Raw genomic sequence first — 12,271 nt, forward strand, 5'->3', positions numbered from 1 at the left:
ATGAAATCTGAATTTTGTGTGTGTTTGTGGCTTGTGAATGTTTCTAAAACTTTCTGAAGGGGATTAAACTCATCCCAACTCGTGTTTTCCCCCTCTGTTGTTTTTATTTAGTGTTTGTATTTATTTGCATTAGCTCCTGTATCAGTGTGTTTGTGGGGTTTTTTTTCTTTTCTTCTTCTTCATCCCAGTGATAGATAATGTAGACATTGTACCACTAAATAAGGGGGTTTTAATTATTATTATTATTATTATTATTATTATTATTAATGAATTAATTTGGACTGATAAGCAGTTTGTGGTGTAAATCTAAACACATTCGTTTGTTTCAGGTATTTTAGCATTGTATGAGGGGTTTTTTTCTCTCTAGAGGTTTCTAGTAGCAGGATTGCTAGAATTTATTTCTTTTGTTTTACACTTGTTTTTTTGTCCTCCCACTCTTTTTTTTTTTTTTTTTTTTCTTTTCTCCCTTCTTTTTTAAAGGGAGGTTGATAGCCAACATCTGGTGAGTAAAATGTATTGAACACGTGGTCGTAAAAGATCTACAGAATTGTTTAAAATGATGAAGCGTTTAAAAAAAAAAAAGAAAATAAATGATGAAATGAGCTACATTTGTTTTTGTTGTGAGCTTTATTAGTCATCTACATCTTTTACAGAGAGAATTTTATTTTAATCACACTCTTATTTTGAGTTTTATTTGAATCACATTTTAAACTCTTAACACTAGTTATTCTTTTAATTACAGGTTTGTTTGTTTTTTTATTTCCCCCAAAACATTTAAAATTGTTTAAATTTACACATTTTGTATTTCATTTACATTTTTTAAAATGACACTTTTTTTAAACTTTATTTTGGTTTTTTGTTCACATTTTTATTTTAAAATAGATTTAAAATTACATGTTTTCTCTTTATTTTTATTCTAATTACACATTATTTCTTTACATTTAATATCAAATGTATCTTTTATTTAAAATATTTTCTCACAAATTTTGCTGTTTTATTTTATTGGTTTTAATGTGAAATTTTTTGAAGTTACATTTGTATTTTAACTTTGATTTTTAAACAACACTTTGTTCCACTCTTGTAATTAGCATTTTATCACATTTCTATTACGAATTTGATTACTTTTTTCAATCATTTTTTGTTTGTTTGTTTACACACACAGTGGAGAGAGGGAAGAAATAGATCCCGATCGCGCCTTTAATAGCCACCACTTCCGGGTCGGATACCGTAAACCCTGTTGCGTCACCTTAAATCCCGTTCGGCCTTCTGCGTCATCACATCGCGAGATTTCCTGCTCTCGGGATGAAGGAGTAGTGAAGGGAGTAGTGAAGGCAGCAGCTCGGGAGAGTGCGCGAGGGAGGAGCGGGGTGAGTTAGTAAACACCGACAGTGCGCGAGACCTTCAGTGTTGGCTAACCCTAGCTCGCGACGCTTTAGTATAGTTTGGTGTTTATTCTGGCGTTTAAAACCAGTGGTTTTTCTTTTCCATCTAAGGGCGAGTGTTTACACAACATACACCGAGCTGTGAATTAGCTTTAGCATTAGCCTGTTAGCTCCATCCACCTACATACTTCAGACCCTAGCGCTAATGCTAACGCTGGCTAGCTTAGACAGTCGGTCAGCTCGCTAGTTCCGGTCGCCTGACTGATTATGTATATATTAATATAGATGTGTATACATGTTTAACGGAGTATATTCGGTCACTGGTGGTGAAGTTAGCCCGCGAGCTAAGATAGCGCGAGCGCTAGCAGATGTGTCAGGTTGTCCTTACAGCTCGCGCGCGCTCGCTCGCTCGCTTGCTGTCTCCACATCCTCCATCATTTAACTACATGTGGGTTTGTTTTTATTTTTATTAAAAAAATTCGTTCATGCATGGAATTAAAGTGTCACGGCTTTAAGAGAAGAACATGCTTAGAGCATGCTAGCGCCCACACACACTGGTGCACGGAGCGGAAATGAGGCGCGCGCTGATTTATCTGATTTATAACGTGTCATTAGGAGGTTATAATGCGTGTTACAGCGAGCAGAAGGAGCTCAGAGTCGGGCTCTAAACCAGAAAACATCAAATACTGAGAACAGAACGCTGTTTAGGTGTTAAACCGAGTCACTACTTCACACAAATACTATAATATCTGCTGTTTTCAAACTTACAGTTTGGTTAAAGTGTGTGTGTGTGTGTGTGTGGTTATCACAGTATCCTTGTGTACTCTGTTATTTTTAAATCATAGTGTGCATGAAGGGAAAAGCATTCGACCCAAAAATCCCATCAGGATACTTGATGTTTTTACGATATTTACAAAATAACTATTGATCTTGAGATCAGAGCTGTGATACTCCGATATAATATCCATATCATGACCGATTATATACCATACACTTTTCCCTTTTTAAAAAATTATTGTATACATATATATAATGTGTGTGTGTGTGCCAAGTTTATATATTTTTTAGTCTTTAAAATCGTAGAATAGCAATTTATTTCTTTTCAGTGATCATTTATTATTATTTTTAAATATTTGACCCATATGAAGTAAAATATAAAACATTAAAAATGTGTTTTGTTGGTGTATCATTTTTAAAGTATGGTGATAATATCTGTGGGTCGTATCGCTCGGCCCCGAGTTCTGATATTATTGAGGTTTTTTACATTTATTTATTAGGTAATTAGTGTCCAAAGAAACATCCAGCACTAAAATGTTTAGGTTTTAGTTATTTTGCGGTCGCGGTTAAAAATCATACATCGTTTAAAAAAAGAAAAAAAAGAAAAAGAGGACTTTGTTGGCTGTGAGTTGAGATCAGTGTGGACGTGCAGTGATGGATGCACAGTGGTACCTGTTGGAAGGGTTTGTCCGGGTGGTGTTGGGAGGCAGCAGGGTGTTGAGTAATCTTAGTGCCTCATGGAAGAAGCTGCTGCTGCTGGTGGTGGTATGGACATTCCGGTACCGTCTGCAAGATGGCAGGAGGGGGAAGAGTCCATGAGAGGGGTGGGAGGAGTCTGAGCTTTGGAGATGAGGCGTTAATATTGGGTGGAGAGACTCTGATGATCTTCTCATCTGATCTGCTCTGTATCATCCTTCTCTAGAAGGTGGTGGGGATGGGGGGATGGGGGGGGGGGTGGCTCTCTTCAGCGCTAACAGTAAGTGGAGGTGCTGCTGCTGGACCGTCTTGGCGAGGCAGGTGGTGTTGAGAGACCAGGGGAAGTCCTCCGTTGTGTGCTGTGGTGTCACCAGCAGACTTCATGATGAGATTAGAGTTGAACTTTGCGGCGCAGGGTGAACAGCATCCTTACGTAGTTGTGCTTTTGGTCCAGACGGGTCAGAGAACCCATCTGTAGCTCCGAGAGTGACTGAGATCATGATATGACAGGTTTAATCAATGACAATAATAATAATAATATATTTCTTGTGTGTGTGGTGTTCTCAGAACCCCCTGAAGTGTTCGAGTTCTTTTCCGGCTCATTGTAACTGCTTCCCCTTCTGGATGGTGGTGCTGAAGTGAACCTGGGAGGTGTCGGACGTAAAATGGGCGACGATCGACCTTTCGTGTGCCCCGCCCCCGGATGTGGACAGGTGAGACCTTTTCATCAAGTGGTACTCTGGTCAACGGAGCAGATCTTGTGTGGACAAACATTTAAATTACACGGACTATAAAACATATAAATATATAAAACTCTGAAAAAGTAGTTCCGGTCACTTTTCCTGAAGGTGTTCTGGTATTCCTACGCCACCTGAGCCACACGACTACAGCAGATTCCCCCGTATCAAAAAGTAGTTCCGGTCACTTTATACCTTCCTGAAGCTTCTGTGGTATTCTTACACCACCAGAGAGAGAGACACAACTCCCACAGGTCCTTCCCTCTGAAAAAGTAGTTCTGTTTACTTAACACCTTCCTGTTGTTTGTGTGTTAGCGGTTTACAAACGAAGACCACCTGGCAGTACATAAACACAAACATGAGATGACGCTGAAGTTTGGACAGACTCGAACTGACACGGTGATTATTGCAGGTGTGGATTATTCATGTATCATGACTTTATTTAACACACCACACACAGCTCCATCAGCTGCCCAGGAGGAAGTCCAGCTCATCTATACTCTCTGTGTGTGTGTGTGTGTGTGTGTGTGTGTTTGTGTGTGTGTGTTACAGATCAGACCCCGACTCCCACCCGCTTCCTGAAGAACTGCGAGGAGGTGGGTTTATTCAGTGAGCTCGATGGCTCCTTCGAACACGAGCTCCGTAAATCCCAGGAGGAGGAAGAGCGAAGAACCAAAAGCACGGTGAGATACAGTACTGTTCATTTCATAAGTATTCACCCCCACTGTGAAGTTCTCCAGAATTTTCTCGTGCTCCAACCTGGAACTGAAATGGACTTTCGTTACTCCGTGTCTCCATCTCCCTGCCGTGAAACATGGTGGTGGTAGCGTGGTGTTCCGGAGATGCTTTTCATCAGAAGTATTAGGGCTAGCGTTGAGGGTGAGACGGATGAAGACGAACACAGGACAATCCTAGAAGAAAACCTGTTCCTGAGACTGGGAGCGGCGCTTCACTTACCGACAGGACGACATCATGAGCTGCATTATAAATTGATTAGTAATAGTAGTCCCGTACTAGGTGCTTCTTCTTTTTTACTTCCTATTTTTGGTCATTTTGGGCGGGGCTTGAGCTTCGATGACGCGTGTTTCTGATCCTCCGTATATTTGGCTGAATTGTGGGATTCATCTTCACTTTTTTATGGATTTTCTCATCCAGCTTTCTGCTGCTCCGCCCTCCGAGATAAAGGAGCGAGACGGACCTCTGGAGATCGACTCTTCTCCTCCGGACAGTCCTTCATCTGTCTCCAGCATGACCGACTCCAAAGACTCGGAGACGCTGGTGAAGGAACCCGTTCCCATCAGGAAGAACAAGGTGAGGCTGAGAGGTGGGAGTATCCACAGGTGAGGGGTGTGAAGTGTGTGGAAGTGTTCTCCAGGTGTTCTCCAACACGCATCATAAAAACGTCATCTTTTACTTTTTTTGTGTTTCTTTACTTTACATCAGGGAAATATCATAGACGGGCTTTTTTGATTTTCAAAACGATTTTCACGTCTTTCCTTTAGTAACGTGGGAAAGGGAGAACATCGGTGATCAAATATCTACAGCTGCTTCACAAAAATGCGCAGATTCAAATATTTACTTATTGCCGCTTTAATTTATTTTGTTTTGAATGATGTTTACACCTTAAAGCAAAGCTAAGCTTTCTGATAATTTTTCCTACATGGGAAATCACCTCCTCTACCCTTCCAAGACATACTCCCGCCCCCAACAAAGTGGGCGTGGTCCGGACGGTTTGGGGAAGGAAGAGGAGTTTTATTAGTGGTTTTTTTTTTTTCTTCTTCTCTAGCTTTAAACTATCCTTCAACACTCTTCTCTTGTGTAATTGTGTAAATTTTTTTGTTTTTTTGTAAACAGGAAGTGCCTCCAAGGACAGCAGCAGCAAGTGCCACGCCCACACCCACCATCGTACGCCCCGGGTCACTCCCTCTGCATTTAGGATACGACTCTATAAACCCCACTCAGCCGTCGCCCACGTCCGTCATCACCCGGACTCCGCCCTCCAACAGGCTCAGGTACGCCAAATGCTCATTAACATTTATTATTCATTAATAAATATGGTAATTAACACGAGTTCTGTCTCTCTCCAGTTCTCCCTCGGCTTCCTTTCCCATGATGATGCAACTTCCTAACGGTCAGACTGTCCCTCTGCTTCCCAGTCCCGGACAAACATCTGTCATATCAGTGCGTCTACACACACACACATACGTGGGCTTTTTTTTTTTTACCTGCATGTGTGTTTTGAGTCTGATTAAATGTGTGTGTGTGTGTGTGTGTGTTTATGTAGGTGGCCAGGTCATCGAATCCAGTACCCAATATTCCTGGAATTCCCGGCCCTCCGCTTGGTGGAAGCAGCAGTGGCTCCTCCTCTCCGTCTGGATACAACTCGCATAACGATGCCAAGATGGTGAGAAACACACTCTCTCTCTCTCTCTCTCTCTCTCTCTCTCTCTCTCTCTCTCTCACACACACACTTCATAGAGCGTATATAATGTATAGTAACATTATATACTTGCGTCGGTGTATTGTGTGTGTGTGTGTGTGTGCACGCTCCTCTAGAGGCTGAAAGCTGCACTGTCACCTCAAAGTGTTAGCGGACCAATACCAAGCCAGAAACCTGAACCCAGTGAGACTCTCTCACCTGCACAGCCACAGGTACACCTGTATACCTGTACATCTGTACACCTGTATACCTGTACCCATTTAGATTTACTCACTGAGCAGACGCTTTTATGCAAAGCAACTTTGAGATTAGGAAAAGTACAAGATCCTGCTGTCCGGATTGAGGTTGGAAGTTCATTCCACCACTGAGGGACGGTCAGTTTGAAGGTTCTGGAAAGGAACCTCATGAGGTTGTGGCTTTTGGCCAGACAGGTAGAGATGTGTACTGAGATGGATCTTCAGGCTGGAAGGACAAATAGAGCTGAGTATCTTCAGCATAGCAGTGATATGAGAAGCCATGAGACTCAATCACAGGCCCCAGAGATGTAGTATAAATAGAAAAGTGTAGAGGAGCCAGAACTGACCCCTGAGGAACTCCAGTTGAGAGTTTCTGAGATTTAGATACCTCTCCCTTCCATGATACCTTGAAGGATCTGCCTGAGAGATACGATTCCACCCAGCGCAGAGCCATTCTGGTGATGCCTAGACCGGAGAGAGTTGACAGGAGGATCTGATGATTCACAGTGTCAGAGGTAGCAGAGAGGTGGAGTAGGATGAGGACAGATGATCTCGAGGTCGTAAGGCTTCAGTGAGGGAAAGCAGAGCAGTCTCTGTGGAGTGACTGCTTGTGAAGCCAGACTGCTTGGTGTCCAGAAGGTTGTTCTGTGAGAGAAAAGTGGGGAGTTGATTGAAAACAGATCATTCAAGGGTTTTGGACAGGAAATGGAGGAGGGAGACAGGTCTGTAGTTATCAACCGCAGCAGGGTTAAGTGTTGGTTTTTTAAGCAGCGGGGAAACCCGGGCCTGCTTTAGTGAGGTGGAGAAGGTGCTGGTGGAGAAGGATGTGTCAAAGATTAAGAGTCTGTCTATGCGTGTCTGGGGTGGAGAAATGGTTCCCAATTGATGTAACCTTGTTGGGAGAGAAAGTGGCAAAGTCCGCTGCAGTCAGAGAGGTGAATCTGTACATCTGCACATCTGTAGACCTGCACATCTCTACACTTGTGCATCTGTACACCTGCACATCTGTACACCTGCACATCTGAATACCTGCACATCTGTACACCTCATCTGTATACCTGTTCATCTGTACACTTGTATACCTGTACATCTGTACGCTTGTAGACCTGTTCACCTGCACATCTGTACAAATGTACATCTGTGTGTGTGTGTATTTCCTGTTGTCACGCGTGTTATGACGTCTATAATCAGTTGTTCTGTTGTCGCACTGTGATGTAATTTGTGTTAATGCATGTGTTTATTTGTTTCTTTTTATCCGTCACTTTCTCTCTTTCTAACGCTCTCTCGCTAGGTGTCTCCTGCAGCTCCGAGAGGTGGGCGTCGGCGTCGTGGGTCGGAGGTCGAGCCTGACGAGCGCAGACGCCGTTTTCTAGAGCGGAACCGAGCGGCTGCTTATCGCTGCAGACAGAAAAGGAAAGTGTGGGTCAACGCCCTGGAAAAGCGCGCAGAGGAACTCGCCACTGCCAACGTCACACTCACGGTAACACACCCACACACACACATACACACACACACACAGGTGGACGTGAGAGTATAACGCCATGGGGAATGTCTTTAATTGTGTGTGTGTGCGTGTGTGTGTGTGTGTGTGTGTGAGACAGAATGAAGTGTCTCTGCTCAGATCCGAGGTGACGCGTCTAAAGGAGCTCCTGCTGGCTCATAAAGACTGTCCCATTACTGCCATGCAAAAAAAAGCCTACCTGGGTAAGAGATGATTTATTTACCTGTCAGAACATCAGCGTGAGCAGAGTTTCATCCTCCCGAGTGGTGCAGCAGAAGAACATTAGCCCTATTGTCCAGAGATCACGAGTTCCAGTGCCGCAGCCGTCCGTGGCCCGGAGTCCGAAAGGCAAAATTGGCCGTGCTCTGGCAGAAGCTCGCTCACCTGTCAATCACAGACACACTAGCCAATCGTGTGCATCTGTGAGCTTGTGTATGAGGAAGAGGGAGGATAGCACTTTCTTCCGAGTGTGTTACCCCGCCCCCTGATGCAGCACGAGCAGCAGTTCGATAGATGAGGTCGGCAGCTTCACGTGTCTCGGAGGAGCACCCCCGTTAACAGATTAGCATTCCACGATGAAATTAATTAGTTAATGAAATGTGCAGGTTAGTTAGTTAGTTAGTTATTTAGACTCCGCCCCCATGTCCCTGATGTAATACCCTGTGTTTTGGTACTGCATGACTGGTTCTAGATTGGGTTCTGTGCTATGACTTTGCTCTGTTTTTGTGTGTGTGTAGCTGCAGGTGTGGACGAGAGCTCGGTATCGGCGCTGGTTCTGCCCGTCTCTGTTCCGGCTCCGGTCTCCGTTAACGGACTGAGCGTGCGAGCGGCGGAGGCGGTGGCCGTGTTGGCGGGGATGGGGTCGGGCCAGTGGAGCGGCGCAGGAGCAGGCGGAGACACGCCCACCCAATCACAACCCACCTCCAGATGATGTCCATGCGCTATGGCCAATGGGAAGGAGGCGTGGCTCAAGGAGGTGGGCGTGTCACAGGAGCGCATTGTTCTTGAACTGTTGAAACCACTCCCCGCTTTTCACTCTCACCGTTTTCTCCTGACTTAAGTGTGTGACGTGTCACATGATGTCGCTGGCTGACTATACAGACTCGGACGCACTGCAGGAAAACACACACACACACACACAGAGAGAGAGAGAGAGAGCGCGAGCGAGCTCATATCCTGTACTTTCTCATGTTACATTTTTATAACTCTGATATATTTCTTTGGTGTTTGTGACTGCATGATTCGTTCAGACCAGTTCACACGAGCAGGTGACAAGTCGCTCATGTCGCGTGTGGGCGTGGCCTGTCCTGCGTTCCTATGGGAAACGGAGAACGCTCTGATCAGTGTGTAAATCGAAACGGTTGTGTGATTTTACATGTCGCGCTCGGCTTCGTTCTCAGATTAGATTAGCAAAGCGAGCTCACGTACGCTCACCAAAGATGTCTGCTCCTTCCTCCCAAGCTTTATTTTTCCTCGCTAACGAGAGGGCGGATATGACCGGAGAAGACGAAACCATGGTTATGCGTTTTTCTTCTGCTTTTGCGAGAAATAATCGCAGGTCGGAACTGAATTTTGCCACAGGTTCGTTCGAGTGATTTTACTGTATCATACCAAGTTTGCAAAGAAGTCTCGATTCAGAAGTTGCTGAAATCTCCGTACGCAGAAAACGAACCCGTTGCCTTGTTGCTCGCTAGTGTGAACGTAGGTTTAGACGCGTTAACGTGCTAGGCTCCACCTCTCTTCTCGCTGCACTTCCTTCTTTTTGTCCTAACAACTCAGAACAGCGAAAGTGGAAATCCTTCCGTGGAGGAAGAGCGGCGTAATTTTATATACGAGTGTTAATATCGGTCGCTGTGTACGGCACGTGTACGGCACATGTGCGGCACGTGTATGGCGCGTGTGTGTGGCTAGCGTAAGCCGCACACAGTCACATTGTTTTTAACAAAATGATCTGCTTTTGTTTATTTTGACAGCACAACAACTCGCATCATTTGTGTGATTTACAGGTTTTAAAATCATTGTAGGATCTCAGGACACTCACATTCTTTATATATATATATATATATATATATATATATATATATATATATATATATATATATATGTATATAAAAAATGCTTTCAATTTCCCACAGCTAGTTGTTTTATACTCGTTTGCATATCCTGAAAGGATTATGATACAGCAAATATTAGGAAGAAACCATGCTAATCATTAAAGCTAGCGCTAATCACTATTTAACTCGTTTTTGTTCACTTAAGTGCTTTGTTTGAACAGTTAGTCATAGCGACACACTTTAAGAATGAGTGAGTGAGTGTGTGTGTGTGTGTGTGTGTGTGTGTGTGTGTACAATACAGATGAGAATTTAATCTCGCTCAGACAGGAGGTGTAAGGTGTAATGCTGAGCTTTTTCGTCATCACACTTTGAAGTTTTCAGTTAAAGTATTTGTAAATGTGTCGAATCGCTCCTTTCAGAGACGGGACTACTTTTGTTTTGGTGTAGGGGTACCACAAAACCTTCAGGAAAGCGTAAAGTAACCGGAACTACTTTCTGTTGGAAGGTTCTTGTCTGTAGTAATCACTCTCTCTCTCACACACACACACACACACACACTACACCAAATCCTCATGCTCAATATTTATTATGTCTGTGAGGCCCCGCCCTGTTCCGCCCCGCCCTCATATACAGTCCTGTGTGCGTGTGTGTGTGATGTGCTTTATGAATATGAATGAAGAGCGTATCCTTTGTGTGTATCACGTGTGAGTGTCGCTCCTCGGCCGAACTCTACGGAGCTGTAAATATCAGTGAGTATATAAAATAATAAACGAGTGTCGCAGCATCGCTGTCTGTATATGAACTAAATGAAATGGTCCTGAAGATATATTGTAATAAATAAACATTTGATGGAACTCAGCAGAGTCGAGGGTTTTCACTTTGCAGCACTGTTCTCCGCTCACGAACACCAACCTTCCTTATTAAATCGGGATTTTGGGACTAAGTCTGGATTTTGGGACGGTAAATTGGGATTTTGGGACGGTAAGTCAGGATTTTGGGACAGTTAGTAGGGATTTTGGGGACGGTAAGTAGGGATTTTGGGGACGGTAAATCGGGATTTTGGGACGGTAAGTCGGGTTTTTGGGACAGTTAGTAGGGATTTTGGGACGGTAAGTCGGGATTTTGGGACAGTTAGTAGGGATTTTGGGACGGTAAATTGGGATTTTGGGACGGTTAGTAGGGATTTTGGGACGGTAAGTCGGGATTTTGGGAAGGTAAATCGGGATTTTGAGTTCGATTTTTTTTCTCAGGTTTGGAGAGTTTTAGTGAGCTTTGACCCATGCAATTTTAGAATTGTGCCAGCAATTTATAGAAGGAAGTCTCAGGCACATAGTTTGCGTTTATTACATTTGCATATCTTCATATCATATTTCAGTACAGAGTTATAAATTACATTGAATTTTTAGCACGTAAGTACACACGAGTCATTGTGAAGATATTTTATATTTCAAATTCAAAATTAAATGTAAATCAGTCGGAGAAGCAGCGGGGCCAGAACTGGGAAAAGTGGAAGGTTTTATACTGGACAAGTCCATCACCAGACCTTCACCCAACTAATCAGCATTTCACCTCCTGAAGAGGAGACTGAAGGGAGAAACCCCCCAAAACAAACAACTACTGAAAGAAGCTGCAGGAAAAACCTGGAGAAGCTTCACAGAAGAAGAAACCAGCAGTTTGGTGTCAGTGAGTCGCAGGAGTGATGCAGTTACTACAAGCGACGGACATGCATCCAAATATTAAATGTTATTTAATCTACTTCAAGACTGTCTGTTCCAATACTTTTGCTCACCTAAAAATTGAGTGGTCTGATGCAAAGAAATAAAAATAAAAGCTGAAATCCTAAACTCTCCTCTCAGATCTGTCTTTGGATTTTAACATGAATTTTCACATCTCATATGTAATTAATGTTGCTTCAGTTTCTTTAACTGTTGGAGAGCAACTTCAAATACAGCCTTCAAAATTCATTCACTTATTTTTGTGAGCTTCTGAGCTCCATACGCAAAACAGCAATTTGTACCAACAAATTTTTTTGTGTCGGTGTCTGTGTCTGTTGGTGTTTGTGTGTGTCGTTGTTTGTGTCGGTGTCTGTTGGTGTTTGTGTCGGTGTCTGTCGGTGTTTGTGTTGTTGTTTGTGTCTGTCTGTTGGTGTTTGTGTCGGTGTCTGTCGGTGTTTGTGTTGTTGTTTGTGTCTGTCTGTTGGTGTTTGTGTCGGTGTCTGTGTCTGTTGGTGTTTGTGTGTGTCGTTGTTTGTGTCGGTGTCTGTTGGTGTTTGTGTTGTTGTCAGTGTCTGTTGGTGTTTGTGTGTGTCGTTGTTTGTGTCGGTGTCTGTTGGTGTTTGTGTTGTTGTCAGTGTCTGTTGGTGTTTGTGTGTGTCGTTGTTTGTGTCGGTGTCTGTTGGTGTTTGTGTTGTTGTCGGTGTCGGTGTCTGTTGGTGTTTGTGTTGTTGTC

At 43.5% G+C, this 12,271-nt stretch overlaps 1 protein-coding gene and 1 long non-coding RNA gene across 5 annotated transcripts in view; one reads left to right on the forward strand and one right to left on the reverse strand.

Moving 5' to 3' along the window:
- The first annotated feature begins 1,295 nt into the window (after positions 1–1,295).
- Positions 1,296–9,805, forward strand: atf7b (activating transcription factor 7b). Of its 4 annotated transcripts, none has more exons than XR_008387077.1 (12): positions 1,296–1,367; positions 3,423–3,568; positions 3,908–4,004; positions 4,145–4,275; positions 4,748–4,903; positions 5,447–5,604; positions 5,680–5,773; positions 5,877–5,996; positions 6,149–6,244; positions 7,560–7,748; positions 7,870–8,374; positions 8,507–8,639. XR_008387077.1 is itself a non-coding variant. In XM_053636153.1 (12 exons), exons 2-12 carry the CDS (start codon positions 3,521–3,523, stop codon positions 8,698–8,700), a joined length of 1,386 nt encoding a protein of 461 aa, XP_053492128.1. In that variant the 5' UTR covers positions 1,296–1,367; positions 3,423–3,520; the 3' UTR covers positions 8,701–9,805. The 4 variants fall into 4 exon arrangements, 3 of the variants coding, with proteins under 3 accessions (XP_053492128.1, XP_053492130.1, XP_053492129.1); XM_053636153.1 differs by having other exon boundaries at positions 7,870–7,972; positions 8,507–9,805; XM_053636154.1 differs by having other exon boundaries at positions 1,324–1,830; positions 7,870–7,972; positions 8,507–9,805.
- Positions 9,806–10,467: 662 nt separating this feature from the next.
- The window catches only part of LOC128614693 (uncharacterized), a 9,196-nt gene continuing 7,392 nt past the window's right edge, over positions 10,468–12,271 (reverse strand). Inside the window, exon 3 of the long non-coding RNA XR_008387086.1 lies at positions 10,468–12,271. This exon is cut by the window's right edge and continues 758 nt beyond it. This is a non-coding gene — a long non-coding RNA (uncharacterized LOC128614693).

This window comes from Ictalurus furcatus, chromosome 11 (assembly GCF_023375685.1).
Source record: "Ictalurus furcatus strain D&B chromosome 11, Billie_1.0, whole genome shotgun sequence".
In the NCBI taxonomy this organism is placed as follows: Eukaryota; Metazoa; Chordata; class Actinopteri; order Siluriformes; family Ictaluridae; genus Ictalurus; species Ictalurus furcatus.